A 15,844-nucleotide genomic window follows, 5' to 3' on the forward strand; every position below is an offset into this window, starting at 1 on the left:
CTGTTTGTTGCCTGGGATATATGTGAAGCATTCTATTTCTTTTAAAGTCTGATTACAACTCACTAATTTGTGTTTTTTTTTTTTTTTTTTTTTTAAAGATTTTATTTATTTATTTGACAGAGAGTAATCACAAGTAGATGGAGAGGCAGGCAGAGAGAGAGAGAGAGAGAGAGGGAAGCAGGCTCCCTGCTGAGCAGAGAGCCCGATGCGGGACTCGATCCCAGGACCCTGAGATCATGACCTGAGCCGAAGGCAGCGGCTTAACCCACTGAGCCACCCAGGCGCCCACAACTCACTAATTTGATTTTGCTAACCTTAATGCTTCTAACCCAGAATCTGGGGCCTTAGAGTCCTAATCACACAGAATATTCAACTGAACTGGACCTAATTTAGATTATGATAACTTTTCTTCTGCTGAGGCTAGACTCACTTCTGCAGAGAAAACCTCCCTACTGTTAACACTTATTTTTCTTTAAATCCCATTTAAGCCGTACTTGTTCCAAGAAGACTTTGTACCTTATTTACTGTTTCACTTAGTGTACCCTCAGCATTGATATGCTCTATTTCCTGATTGCCATGTGTGAGTAAGTACTTCGTTTTGATTTCATTTATGTTTACTCTGTCCCCAATTAGACTGTTAAGTCCATAAGGGCAAAAATCCTATATTCTTTTTTTTTTTTTAAGATTTTATTTATTTATTTGTCAGAGAGATCACAAGTAGGCAGAGAGGCAGGCAGAGGAAGCGAGGGAAGCAGGCCCCCCGATGAGCAGAGAGCCTGATGCGGGGCTCGATCCCAGGACCCTGGGGTTATGGCCCGAACCAAAGCAGAAGCTTAATCCACTGAGCCACCCAGGTGCCCCAAGACCCTATATTCTGTTTCTGTGAGATGCTCCCATTCCCTCTAATTTTGTACCTCGTTGACATTTTAATCAGTCATCCATTAACGTGGTTCTTGCACAGTACAGATGCTTAGCTCTGTCAGGGCATCTTTCTCATCCTGTTTTCTCATATGCTCATCCACCTCATTTCCCTACAGATTCAAAGCCTGTGAAAGAAGAACCATTGTCACAGGCTCGGCTCTTTCCCAGAAGCCTTGAGGAAGGTCTGGGGTTTGAATATGCGATGTTCCATAATCAAGTTGAAAACAGGACAGTTTGCATATTGCAAGGAGGTCCTTACCTGCAAGGAATACCTGGGTAAGAATGATAGCATCCCATTGATTAGTAGCATCTGAAAGATGGCTAGCTTGTAGTCTTACATATCCGTAGACTACAATAAAGGCATTGAAGTGGCAGTGTGGATACATATTTATTGACATGGAAAGATGTTTATAAATACTAAATTTCAAAAGTATGAGGGCAAGAGAGTATCATTAATATGTTAACTGATTTGTCACTAGATGGTGGCATTATAGGCCTTCCAATTTTTAATTTATTTTTCTTTGTTGATCTGCCTTTCCTACATTTTTTTTTTAAGATTTTATTTATTTATTTGACAGACAGAGATCACAAATAGGCAGAGAGGCAGGCGGAGAGAAAAAGGAAGGGAAACAGGCTCCCCTGCTGAGCAGAGAGCCGGACACGGGGCTCGATCCCAGGACCCTGAGATTATGACCTGAGCCAAAGGCAGAGGCTTAACCCACTGAGCCACCCAGGCGCCCCTTTCCTACATTTTTTAAGATTTTATTTATTTATTCACTTGACAGAGAGAGATCACAAGTAGACAGAGAGGCAGGCAGAGAGAGAGAGGAAAGCAGACTCCCCACTGAGCAGAGAGCCCGATGCGGGACTCTATCCCAGGACCCTGGTATCATGACCCGAGCTGAAGAAAGTGGCCTAACCCACTGAGCCACCCAGGTGCCCCCCTTTCCTACATTTTTTAAAAGATTTTATTGTTTTATATATTTTTAAAAGATTTTTATTTATTTATTTGACAGACAGAGATCATAAGTAGGCAGAGAGGTAGGCAGAGAGAGGAGGAAGCAGGCTCCCCGCCGAGCAGAGAGCCGATGCAGGGCTGGATCCCTTATTTATTTATATGACAGAAAGACGCAGAGAAGGAACACGGGCGGGGGGCGTGGGAGGGGAGAAGCAGGCTTCCTGCTGAGCAGAAAGCCCGATATGGGCCTTAGACCCTGGGATCATGACCTGAGCCCAAGGCAGCCACATAGCAACTGAGCCATCCAGGCGCCCCTGCATTTCTTATATTTTTAAACAGTATTATATACAGTTAAATAAAACAAATGATTTGGTATCCAATTACCATTAAGTTCTGGTGTATTAGCAACACTATAGTATTATGCTAAGAATGAAATAAATGTGGGGACATGGATATTATTTGAGTTCATTGAACATGGACCTTTCATAAGTAAATTATATGGAGATGTGCTTGGGTAGTTTATCTCCAGAGGCTCTGTTTTTAGACCTTCCTGAAAACGTTTTTCTTTTTTTTCTCTTGTTGTAACTAGATTCCTTCACGGAGGTGCCATTGCAACCATGATTGATTCTACTGTTGGTATGTGTGCAGTTTTAACTGGGGGAGCTGTCATGACTGCCAATCTCAACATCAATTTTAGAAGGTAAATTCCTGGTATTACCTGGTTCTTACATGTTTGTTCTCTGCCTGTTGATGTGGGGAGAGGGTTAATGAGGGCTCTTAGATTGTGCGAGACATACATAAACCCCCAAATGGCAGTTGTCTGGGTGTAAATCCACCAATATGCATAGGTGTTCTTTTCACCTGTCAGCTCAGCTGTCAACCATGACCTTTAATAGAGTAAAATACTGTGAAGGCAGACATACACTTTTATCTTCATTGTTCTCTATATGTAAACTGCTTAAAAAATTAAACCTATTCAATCATAGCCATCCTTATTTTTTAATTACAGCTATAGTTTTATAGTTCTTGAGTTAATTTTTCCCCTTTTTCAGAATCATTAGGGACTCCTGGCTTTCCATAACATAGTCATAATTATCACACTCTTTTCTGTGCTTAAATTGCATTTGGCCTGTTAGGAGTTTCTTTGGACCTAGATCCTGCCCTTTCAATTCTTTCCAGACGGAATTTTAAGTACTTTTGTCTCCAGAGTGACAGTATAATGTAGTGGTTAAGAGGACAGATGTTGGAGCAGGTTCAAATGCCCCTTTTGCCACTTACTACCTGTATGGCCCTGGACAGGTTTCTTAACCTCTGTATGCTTTAATTTCATCATCTTTAAAAAGAGGTTAAGAATACCCACCATAAATATAGGGTCATTATGAGCTGTAAATGAGTGAATGCATGTAGAGCACTTAGAACAATATCTGGCCACATAAGTACTCAGTGTTGGCTGCTTATTATTATTATTGTTAGTGTTGTTATTATCATTACTTTTATTTTAGCAACAACGAGGTGTATCTATGCCAAGACGTATAGTAGCTACTCTGTAAAGATTGCTGATTTCTTTTGAGTGGAGAATAGTGCAGAAGAATAGGAAAATATTAGATGTGTTCTCATGGTGGGCAGGATAACCTTGCTGTTGGGCCATTTCTGTGTCATAGCTGGAAAATTCTTAACATTTAGTAAGTTTATGAGTTCACATGGTATTTAGGTTTTTTGGTATCTTACTTTATAGTATTTTAAATTTTTTTTAGAGATTTTATTTATTTATTTGTCAGAGCATGCACAAGCAGGGGGAGCGGCAAGCAAAGCAGGCATAAGGAGAAGCAGACTCCCTGTTGAGCAAGGAGCAGGTCTCAATCCCAGGACCCTGGGATCATGACCTGAGCCCAAGGCAGATGTTTAACTGACTGAGCCACCCAGGGATCCCCACAGTGGTGTTTAAGATTTAATGGGCTTTGTGCAATATATATATATATATATATATATATATATATATATATAGTGTGTGTGTGTGTGTACTGTATATACATATACTGTATATATGTATATACAGTATATGTATATACAGTACACACACACACACACTATATATATATATATATATTTTTTTTTTTTAGATTTTATTTATTTATTTATTTGACAGAAACACAGCGAGAGGAAATACAAGCAGGGGGAGTAAGAGAAGGAGAAGCAGGTTTCCTGCTGAGCAGGGAGCCTGATGGCGGGGTTTGATCCCCAGGATCCCAAGATCTCACAACCAGATCCAAAGGCAGATGCTCAATGACTGAGCCATCCAGACACCCCTGTGCCTTATATTTTCAACATTTTTTTGAGTAGTGTGAAATATATATAAATTGTTATGAAACTAATCTTCAGAACTTTTTTATCTTGCAAAACTGAGACCCTATACCCATTAAACCTTAACTCCCTATTTTCCTGTCCTTATAACCCCCTGGCATCCACCATTCTTCTTTCTGTTTCTATGAATTGACTATATATATATATGGACTCGATACAACATTTTCTCTTTTTGTAACTGGCTTATTTTATTTAGCAAAATGTCCTCATGTTTTGTCCATGTTGTAGCATGTAACAGGATTTTTCTTTTTCTTTCTTTTTTTCCTTAAAGATTGATTGATATATATATATATATATATATATTAGAGAGAGAGAGAGAGCAGGCGGGAGAGGTACACAGAGAAAGAAAGGGAGAGGAAGAGAATCTCAAGCACACTCCCCGCTGAGTGCCAAGCCAAGTATAGGGCTTGATCTCACAACCCTGAACTGAGATCATGACCTGAGCTGAAATCAGGAGTTGGAGACTTAACTAAGCCTCAGGCATCCCAGGATTTTTTTTTTTCTTTTTTAAGGCTGAATAATATGCCATCATGTATATATCACATTTTGTTTATCCATACATCCATCATTGAATAGTTGGGGTGTTGCCACTGCTGACCTTTTACAAATAATGCTGTAATGAACGTGAGTATGCAAATATCTCAGTGAAATCTTGCTTTTAGTTCTTTTGAGTAAGTACTAAACAGCAAGTAGAATTGCTGGATTACATGGTAGCTCTATTTTTAATTTTTTGAGGAACCACTGTACAAGTTTCCTTCCATAGCAGCTGCATCATTTTGCATTCCCATCGGCAGCCTAACTTTTTGCTAGCCTGTGTTATCTTGGATTTTTTGTTTTTGCTTTTGTTGGATAGTAGCCATCCTAATGGTATGAGGTGATACATGATTGTGCTTTGATTTGCATTTTTTTTTTAAGATTTTATTTGTTAGAGCACGAGTAGGGGGTGCAGGCAGAGGGAAAGGGGAGAAGCAGACTCCCCGCTGAGCAGGGAGCCTGATGCAGGACCTGGTCCCAGGAACTTGACCTGGGAAGGCAGACGCTTAACCAACTGAGCCTCCGGGGCACAGTCCATTGAGTGGCCTTAATACTCTTAATGAAAATCATTAGACCAAGATGAAAGGGTTTATTTCTGGGCTCTCTGTTCTATTTCATTGGTCTGTATGTTTGTCTCTATGCCAGTACCACACTATTTTTATTACTTTTTAATATGTTTTGAAATCTGGAAGTGTGAGACTTGGAGCTTTCTTCCCCACCCCTCAACACTGTTTTTGCCATGCAGGGTCCCGTGAGAATACTATGAATTTTAGGATGGATTTTTCTTTTTTCTGCAAAAAAATTAAGGGATTAAAATTAAAAATTACTGGGATTTTCTAAGATTGCATTGAATATGTAAATTGGCTTGCATACTACTGACATCTTACTAGTATTTTCTTCTAGTCCATGAGCAGATACTTTTTCCATTTATTTCTGTCTTTAATTTCTTTTAACAGGGCTTTGTAGTTTGCAGTGTACACGTTTTTTTGCCTTCTTGGTCATGTTTATTCCTAAGTATTTTATTTTTCTGTTATTTTAAATATAATTATTTTCTTGATTTTCTTTTCTGATTGTTCATTGTTAATGTATAGAAGTGGAATTGTTGGGGCGCCTGGGTGGCTCAGTGGGTTAAGCCGCTGCCTTCGGCTCAGGTCATGATCCCAGGGTCCTGGGATCGAGTCCCGCATCGGGCTCTCTGCTCAGCAGGGAGCCTGCTTCCTCCTCTCTCTCTCTCTGCCTCTCTGCCTACTTGTGATCTGTCTCTGTCAAATAAACAAAATCTTTAAAAAAAAAAAAAAAAAAAAAAAAAGAAGTGGAATTGTTGAATAGAAGTGACAGAAGTAGGCATCCTTGTTGTGTTTCTGATCTAGAAGGAAAAGCTTTCAGTCTGTCTCCATGGAGTATGGTGTTAGCTGAGGGCTTTTCTTTCATGGCTTTTATTACGTTGAGGTAGTTTCCTTTATTCCTAATTGTGTTTGAGATTTTTAACTCCTCACCCAAACTGTCATCATACCTTCTCTTACATAATCCTGTGTCTTACCAGCTACCTCTGTATCATTTGAATGAATCGAATGAAAATTAGAACAAATTTGCTAAAATCTACCAAAAAACAAAATGTGATTTTGATAGCAGTTACATTAACTTAAAAATCAACTTGGGAAAAATGGTCATCTTTACATATAGTCAGTGGTTTTTTACATTGACTTTATTTTATACACACATATATATACATTTATACTTAAATATATTATACAGTATATATATTTTTTATACATTGACATTAAACAAATAGTTTTATACTATTTATACTATAAAATTAGATCCTAGAGACGGTTTTTCTACATGATAAAGAATATATTTAAGTATGTTTAAAGTAATAAAAGTGGAATTAGGTTGTTCTATCAGGAGGTTCAGGAAAAGCTAATTGGGAGCAAAACCAGGGCAGAGGTAATCACTTGTGATGACTTCCTGTCCACCTGGAGTAGTTCCTTTCTGTGGTGGCACTGTAGGAACAGAGACCCCATCCTGCTCAACGTTACATTTCTGCCAAGTAACACTTCACCTTTGAAAAGGTACCTCTTTCATCATCGCACTCTGTCTCCAGGATTCCCAAAGGCCACTGTAGCCACTGGTCATGTGTAGCTATTTAAAATGAAATACAAATTTATTAAATTTAAAGATTCAGTTTCTAACTCACAGCAGTTCCTCTTGGGTATTCATTGTAAGGTGGCTACTGTAGTGGACAACTACACCAGAGGTGGGACATTTCTGTTACTATGGAAAGTTCTCTTGAACGGCCTACATTAAGCTATTACCTGCAGTTTGTTGTTATTGGGTGACTTTCTAGTGACAGTCACTCTAAAGGGGATTGGGTGAGAAATTTGGATTATGATAGAAAATGAGACCTCCCATGGCCCTGTTTTCATTTCTTTAAAGGATTCCAGTATGCTTCAGAGTTTGCTCTGGGTCTTCAGATGTGACAGCCTGTGCCTTGAAAAGTTGGAATCCCTCAGGTTCTCTGAAGCTAACATCAAGGGCAGGCAGCCTGGGTTCAGCCCAGGGTAGGGGTGTCTGATCTGAGAAGGTAGTTCTATCTGACACATGCTGATACCAGCTATCAGAGATTTCCAGCACTTCACAAGCACTTGGTCATTTCAGTGTTACATAAATTTAATAAAAACAAATTTTGTCTCCTTTTTTTTTTTTTTTCCTGCAGGCCTATCCCCCTTTGTTCTGTTGTTGTGATAAATAGCCAGCTTGATAAAATTGAAGGAAGGAAACTGTTTGTTTCCTGTAATGTCCAAAGTTTGGATGAAAAGACTCTATACTCTGAGGCAACGAGTAAGAAACTGCTACTATGTCTTTTTTTGGTTTGGTTTAGTTTCTTGGGTTTTGTGTTTGGGGACTTGGAAGTGGTTGGGTTTTGTTTTTGTTTTTGTTTTGCTTTGGCTTTATAACCCACAAATGCCCAGAAATTCTTAGTTCCCTATCATGTAAAAATAAAAGTTAAAGGTATTCTTTTTTTTTTTTTAAAGATTTTATTTATTTATTTGACAGAGAAAGATCACAAGTAGGCAGAGAGGCAGGCAGAGAGAGAGAGAGAGAGAGAGGAGGAAGCAGGCTCCCTGCTGAGCAGAGAGTCCGATGCGGGGCTCGATCCCAGGACCCTGAGATCATGACCTGAGCCGAAGGCAGCGGCTTAACCCACTGAGCCACCCAGGCGCCCTGTTAAAGGTATTCTTAAACACTGGTTGAGAGCTACTTGCCAAAATCTATCAAAACTGTAAAGTCATGGGACACCTGGGTGGCTCAGTCGTTAAACATCTGCCTTCGGCTCAGGTCATGATCCCAGAGTCCTGGGTTTGAGCCCCATATGGGTCTCCCTGCTCAGTGGGAAGCCTGCTTCTCCTTCTCCCATTCCCTCTGGTTGTGTTCCCACTCTCACTGTGTTTCTCTCTGTCAAATAAATAAAATCTAAAAACAAAAAACAAACATCCCTACATAGTCATTGTACTCTTTTTCACTTATTTCTAGGATTTATCCCACAGGTGTACTAAAATGTGCAAAATTACAATGTATATGTTGCTCTACTATCACAGTAATTGTGTTACTCTTGTAAAGATACTTGGGAGAGCAAAGGATTGGCAGAACACAGATACCTGTCAGTGGGAGACTGGTTGAGCAACCATTTTTGTGTGTGCCACAAGAAATTTTGTGGAATGTTATGGTACCATAAATAATAAGGAAATTCTTTAGCTATGGGGCTATCTCATTAATATATATTGAATGAAAACCCTAAGATACAGGACTGTGAATGTGCTATCATTATCATTAATACAGAAAATGCATTCTCTTACCCTTTTCTTCCTCTTTCCCTTTTACTCCTTCCCTCCTTCCTGAATAATTTATTCCAAAAGCCATTAGGTAGAGTGGGCAAGATAGGCTTGGGATTGACCAAAGGCTGCGGTGAGGTATGGCTGTGGTGAGGTATGGCTATGATGGCTTAGCACCATGTTGGAGCCCGAGTGGAATGAAGGGCAGGTGGCCCAATGCAGGGTGTCAGAGCCTTGTGGGATGGTGGCATTTATACAGGCTGGCTGCCAAGAGGGGAGCCAGGTGCCTCATTGTCAGAGAAGGGATTTCCAGATATGGAAAGAGAACACTAGAATGAATGCTGTGATGTTGGTTGGATTGAAGATCTTGGACATGAATGTTTTCCTAGTCTCTTGCTCTTAGAAATAACAGTGTGGGGGCGCCTGGGTGGCTCAGTGGGTTAAGCCGCTGCCTTCGGCTCAGGTCATGATCTCAGGGTCCTGGGATCGAGTCCCGCATCGGGCTCTCTGCTCAGCGGGGAGCCTGCTTCCTCCTCTCTTTCTCTCTGCCTGCCTCTCCATCTACTTGTGATTTCTCTCTGTCAAATAAATAAATAAAATCTTAAAAAAAAAAAAAAAAAAAAAAAAGAAATAACAGTGTGAGTAACTTTGTATGTTGTCATTTTACACACATTTTGGCAAGTTAAACTCCAGTGGTGCCAGAGGAGACCATTCTTTGTACTAGTCTCACAATTTTCTGGCAGCTTGACATTTCAAAGTAAAAAGTAGGAGAGAGGGGGAAGTATTTGTATATTCTTGTGTTGAATAGACCTTCAGGAGTGCCACACAAACTTTGGTTTCCTCTGGGAGGAGGACCAGGTAGGTTGGAGGGAGAAGCCACCATAGGCCCTTGTGTGTAGCTTGTGGCATGATTATGTCAGTGGATTAGCAGGACAAAAGCTAGGTTTCGTGGCACCTAAAACTTGCACAGTTTAAAGAATGCAGAATTGGGTACAAATGTGAGTCTTTATTTAAAAAGAGGAAAGAAACTGCAGCATTGCTGCTACTGCTGCTGCTGTCTGGACATGCAGGTCCCTTCCCTCTGTGGTCTCTCTAAGCTGTTCACAAGTGGTTCCAGATTGTATCCCTGCGCACTCATGGCCCCTCGACTGACTGGGCCCTTGCAAGGGAGGAGCCCTTGAAGCCTTACATTCCTTAGCTTCAGCTGGTAGACGAGTTAATTAAGATACCCAGTGCTTTTTGTTTGTTTCTGGTCTGGGTTTGTTTTTTGGTTTTTGTTTTTAAGATTTTATTTATTTATTTGATAGATCACAAGTAGGCAGGGAGGCAGGCAAAGAGAGGGGGAAGCAGGCAGAGAGAGGGGGAAGCAGGCTCTCGCCAAGCAGACAGCCTGATGCGGGGCTCAATCCCGGGCTTGTTTCTCAGGGTCCCGGGATTGTGACCTGAGCCAAAGGCAGAGGCCTTAACCCACTGAGCCACCCAGGCCACCCCTGTTCCGTTTTATTTAATAGACCTCAGATGCCCACATTTGGCTTAATCAGAATCTTTGAGTTAGGACACAGTAAGCATCATTGATGCATGAAACAGTCATCTTTTATTTCTTTATTCACTAAAGTATTTTTCAGTTTAATAAGAAACACTCTGAAAACCTACCATCAGCCAAGAATCAGAATCCTACTATCATCTTCCTATCTAATTATTTTCCCATCTCATCCTCCTGCTTTCCTGAGGTTTTTGAAGTATAATAAACATAAAATGTTAGGGGCGCCTGGGTGGCTCAGTCTTTAAGTGTCTGCCTTTAGCTCAGGTCATGATCCGAGGATCCTGGGATCGAGCCCTGATTTCGGGCTCCCTGCTCTGGCGGGAAGCCTGTTCTCCCTCTCCCACTCCCCTTGCTTGTGTTCTCTGTCAAATAAATTAAAAAAAAAAAAAGTTATATTTGCTTATACCTAGTTTTTTATTTTAATAAGTTTTATCAAGAATATATGTGTGTACTTAAGGAATGTACAGTTTAGTTGTTCTGAACTTTGTAAAAAGATCACACACTGTATGTATTTTTCTGAGAGTTGATTGTCTTTTCATTCAGCTTCACATTTCTGAAGTTCATTCTGTTGTTGGCATGTAGTTTCCGCGTTTTTTCTACTTAGTGATACTCCATTGTGTTACTATACCACAGTGGATTTATATCCTCTTCTGATGTTGGTCTTTGGATTCTTTTTTATTTTTATTTTACTTTATTTTTTTAAAGAGAGGCAGGGAGAGTAGAGGGTGGGGGCAGGGTGGGGAGAGAGAATCTTAAGCAGACTCTACACCCAGCCTGGGGCCTGATGTGGGCCTCAATCTCACGACCCCGCGATCATGAACTAAGCCGATATCAAGAGTTGGTCGACTAACCGACTGAGCCACTCAGGTCTCCCATGGGCCTTAGACTCGTGAATGGGCTGCTGTGAGCATTCTGGTGGTGTACACGGGCAAGAGCGTGGCATATAGGTAGTAGAATTTCTGGGTTGTAGAATATGGGAGTGTTCAGCTTCAGAGAGGAAACTAGCTTGCTTTCTAAAGCTGTTAATAAATTATACTCCCACCAGCAATAGATGAGATTCCGTTGAGCTCTGTCCTCACTAGCATTTGGTAAAGTTGGACTTCTGGATTTTTGCCAGTGAAATGGTTGTAAAATGTTATTTTTGTGTGATCTTGATTAGCATTTTCCTAATCACCCATGAAGATGAGCATTTCATCATATTATTTCTCTACTGTATTAGTTTCCCATTCTATAAAATTTCTATTTGTTCAGCCTCTTCTATTGTTTTTTTTTACCTGATTTATAGGAGTTCTTTCTTTATTTTGTATTAAACTAGTGTTTTTGTTGGACATACAAGCCTCACTTTTCAGTATGTAAGTTTTATTTGCTCTGAGGTATCTTTTTTATGAATGGAAGTTGTTTTTTTTTTCACATTAATATAGTTGTGTTTATTAATTTTTTTTCCTTTACAATTACTCCTTTTTGTGTCTTAATATTTATTCCTCCTCCCCACCCCCTGCCAATTAGTAGCTGTTTGCAGAAATGATGGGTAAAAGAAGCAGGAATAGGATCCTGAATAATTTGAATCCATAGCAAATTTAAAGACTCCATTCCAGGCTGTGGTTATATGTCCTGTCTCCCTAAAGCTTTCAGTATCAAAGGTTCCCTATGGCTTAGTTGTAATTTCACCTCCTTTCACTTCCCTCACTCTCTAATGGAAGTGGTAATGAACCATGAACATGACCAAGTGGGAGAGGACGGTTCCTGGAGGTGCTGTTGTACTGGGATAGTCAAAAGCTGACTCTTAATTTGGCTAAGAAAGGAGAGTAGGCCCAAAGAGGGAAGGTACAAATATGAGTGAAAATCCCTTTCCTTATGTATACATTTCTACTCAGAGAAGTCCCATCCGACTGTAGTCAGCCAGCTTATAATCACCTTCTGTTATTTTGTTTGTTTAGGCTTATTTGTAAAACTGGATCCTAAAAAAACTTCGCCATAACTTCGCCATAAAAGTTTCTGGTGCATTCTGCACCAACCTGCACTGGGCTCTCCTTTCCTCCAGAAGAAGCTGGTGTCTCTGATCCTGCCCCGCTTACCCACTTTTGAGGCCCCCCCAGGGGGTGAAGCCTGCTAATACTGATCTTCCTGAACAAATCTTCGAAATACAACTCCAGGAGGTGTTCGCATCTTCTAAACTCTTTTAACACGGAAGGACTCTCTGTGACAGTATCAGCAGTTTTTTGTGTGTCCTCAGAATAAGTTTCTGGTTCTCCTAAATTTGAATGGGCTCCTTAAGGTTGCATAAGCATAGTATCTTCCCCATTACAGACTGAAGAAAATTATATTGAAACTCTTAACACAAACTAGAAAATGCCAGAAAACCGAAGGAAGGTGTGTGTGTGTGTGTGTGTGTGTGTGAGAGAGAGAGAGAGAGAGAGATATAAATTACAAAGCTAGCTTTATTATATCCAAACAAAATCTCTTTGGCCACAGTAGGAAGCACAACTAGTTCCTATAGGAATGAATGATACCTCAACTCTGAATCCTGGGGATTAAATGGCTGTACCAACATAAGCTGTCCTGTTGTGTCTTAACCAACAGCATAGTTGATCTTCACTGGAAGGAACCTGTATTTACTTCCCAGGTATCTTCATCCATTCAGGCTGCTATAACAAAATACAGAACAAAATAACCAACGGAAATTGTTCACAGTTCTTAAACCTAGAAAGTCAAAGTCACCTGGTGAAGGCTAGCTTAACTGGCTTAGAGCTGATGCCTTCTCACTGTGTCCTCACATGGTAGGAAGGGCTAGAGGTTCTCTAGATCCTCTTTTATTAGGACACTAACCACACAGGAGGGTTCTACTTTATTACATATTTCTCTACAGCCCACCTACTGATAACATCACGTTGGGTGTTAGGATTTCAACACACGAAGGCAGTGGCGGGAACAAACATTCAGACCTTCACATCAGGGCTGCCATGACAAAGTATCACATATTGGGTGATTTCAAACAACAGAGGAACTCATTGCCTCACAGTTCTGGAATCAGAAATACAAAGTCAAGAGTTCTACAAGGCCAAGCTCCCTCTCAAGACAAGGCCAAGCTTCCTCTCAAGGCTCTAGGGAAGGGATTGCTCAAGTCTCTCTCCTAGCTGCTGGTAGCCTCAGCAGTTCCTTGGTTTGTAGATGCATCACTCCTGCCTTCCCATCATCTTCCCTCTGGCCAGATTTCCCCTTTTTATAAGGCCACCAGTCATTGGTAGAGCCCACACTAATGACCTTGCTTTAAACTCATTACCTTGATGAAGATCCCATTTCTGTGGCACCTGGGTGGTTCAGTCAGTTAAGCATTTAACTCTTGGTCTCAGCTCAGGTCTTGATCTCAGAGTCATGAGTTCAAGCCCTGCACTGGGGTCATGGACCCTACTTAAAAGCACCCCATTTCCATATATGTTCTCATTATGATGTAGGGGAATTGGGACTTCAGCATGCCTTTTGGGAGGACATGGTTCACCCCATAACAGAACCTTAAACAAGATGAAAGATGAAAAAACGAATTGGGAGACTAATGTTCTAGGAAACCTATTCTGCTTCTAATAGATCAAATAGAATCTACTGCAGACAATAGTTTGGGCTTCAGTTTCTTGCCTTTCTTTCCCCTTAAGAAAGTTTAGGTTGAACCACACAAAATAGCCATTTTCAAAGGTCAGAATGGTCAAATACAATTTCCTATGGCTCGACCTAATGACTTAGGGATAGCCTTGCAGCCCCCTACCCAGTCATCCTTGCACAGCTGAAAGATCAGCTAGACGACTCCACTGCCAGAGTGGATTGATCCCGGGATGGCCAAGCCCAGAGAAGATTCCCATCCCTGGGGCACACCTGCAGTTTCCAGGCTGCAAGAAAGGCCCCAGCAGAAGATCAGGGTCACAGTAAAGGTGAGGCTAACAGTTCCTTCTTCCTGGAAATCCTGGCAGAGCTTGGGCAGGTGCCTGGCCCGCATCTGTGTAGTTTGCATGTCTGGCAACAGCCTCTCTTCCAGATCTTCCATCTAATGACACTGGAGCCTGTGGGCTCTTGATGCCTCTCTCATAGCTTCTCATGAATAGTAGGCATGTGTAAAAATGTGAAGCTGAAGGAATGAGCCAACACTGCCATCTAGTTTCACTTAATTAGTAGAAAGGAGTTTAGACAGAGAAGGTACTTCAAATTGCTAAAGCATACCAGGCCATCATCCAAGCTAAAAAGAACCTAACAAAGATTCCCAGAGGACCAGGTTTTATTACGTATGTGCATACCTTCCTTCCCATCCACATGTAAGGTTTTCGTCTCACTGTTTTGCTGGTGTCTGGGCTGTCTGTATTGCGGGTGTTCTGCTTGCACCTGCACAGGGTCAGCCGCGGGAAAGGCTTGGTGGCTGTTTATGCAGGGCCTTCCACAGCCGGCAAGGGCAAAATGGTTTCCCTGCTATGCAGTAGACTCCATTCCTAGGCTTGACCAAGCTTGCTTTCTTGCCTTCATCAGCTTGCATTTTTGATAAATCTGTAAGCTGGAGGGCAGGTGGCTTAGGAGGGGAGTTTCCTGAGAACTGGGCCAGCTCTGCTCAGTCATGAGCTTGCTGTGTAGCTGTTGCTGTGCAGATACTCCTCCATGCCCGTTTCCCCTCATTACCCTGGCCAGTAGGGAACAGTTTGAATAAAGATTGGGAATTGATGTGGGTCAGTGTTAAAATACCTTTGAACTATCAGGGCAAACAATTGGGCAGCCAGCTTTTGCTCTTAACCCCAGGTTTCTAAATGCCTAGGAAATATAATAGATGGTCATGTACAGAAGTACATTGAAGGAATTTTTAAAAATTAACTTTTTCTCCAGTGGGAAGGTGGAATGAAACATAAAAGGAAGTCAAGAAAAACCTATTCTTAGGGTGCAGACGTCCTTTGTGTTCTGTGTTTCAATTCGCATTTCCTTCTCAAGATGCTGACCACCTATCACAGGGAGTCATGAGGCCAAATGACTATTTTATCTAATAACCAGCCATCATGGAACCCTAGGCAAACCCCTCTTTCCAATGCCAACCATACAGCATTCTCTATGGTAGACACAAGAAAATCTCAAGTTTAAATCACTAAAGTCTTGGATTTTATGTTTCAGGAAGATTTAAATTTTTTTTTTTTTAAGATTTTATTTGTCAGAGAAAGCACACAAGCAGGCAGAGAGGCAGGCTCCCCGCCGAGCAAGGAGCCCTATGTGGTACTCCATTCCAGGACCCCGGGATCATGACCTGAGCCAAAGGCAGCAGCTTGACCACTCAGCCACCTAGGCATCCCTCAAAATTTCTTTTGATAATATTCTTTGTCACTACTAACATCAGCTCAGAATTACAGAATTGGCTTATTTTTCATCTTAGTTACGGATTTAAAATTAAGTGAACTGCAGACAGATAAGGGGGAAAAACCATAGGCTGATATCCTTTATGAATATAGATGCAAAAATTTTCAACAAAACACAAACTAAATCCAGCAGCACATTTATTTTTTAAAAGATTTATTTATTTTAAAGCGGAGGGGAAGGGCAGAGGGGGAGAGAGAATCTCCAGCAGACTCAGCTGAGCAAAGAGTCGGAATTGGGGCTCAGTCCCAGGACCCTGAGATGACCTGAGCTGAAATCAAGAGCTGGACATCCAACCGACTGAAACACCCAGGCCCACCTCCC

At 41.2% G+C, this 15,844-nt stretch overlaps 1 protein-coding gene across 3 annotated transcripts in view; it reads left to right on the forward strand.

Moving 5' to 3' along the window:
* The window catches only part of THEM4 (thioesterase superfamily member 4), a 56,315-nt gene that overhangs the window by 32,747 nt on the left and 7,724 nt on the right, over nt 1-15,844 (forward strand). The window contains exons 3-6 of one of the 3 annotated variants that reach the window (XM_045083058.1): nt 1,038-1,197; nt 2,469-2,579; nt 7,491-7,615; nt 12,088-12,700. In XM_045083058.1, the coding sequence (XP_044938993.1) occupies nt 1,038-1,197; nt 2,469-2,579; nt 7,491-7,615; nt 12,088-12,128 (437 nt within the window). In that variant the 3' untranslated portion in view covers nt 12,129-12,700. Of the gene's footprint in view, nt 1-1,037; nt 1,198-2,468; nt 2,580-7,490; nt 7,616-12,087; nt 12,701-15,844 lie in introns of those variants that run through there. The other 2 variants (XM_045083060.1, XM_045083059.1) reach the window with 2 other exon arrangements.

This window comes from Mustela putorius, unplaced genomic scaffold (assembly GCF_011764305.1).
Source record: "Mustela putorius furo isolate JIRA1106 unplaced genomic scaffold, ASM1176430v1.1 tig00000695_pilon_pilon_pilon, whole genome shotgun sequence".
Classification (NCBI taxonomy): domain Eukaryota; kingdom Metazoa; phylum Chordata; class Mammalia; order Carnivora; family Mustelidae; genus Mustela; species Mustela putorius.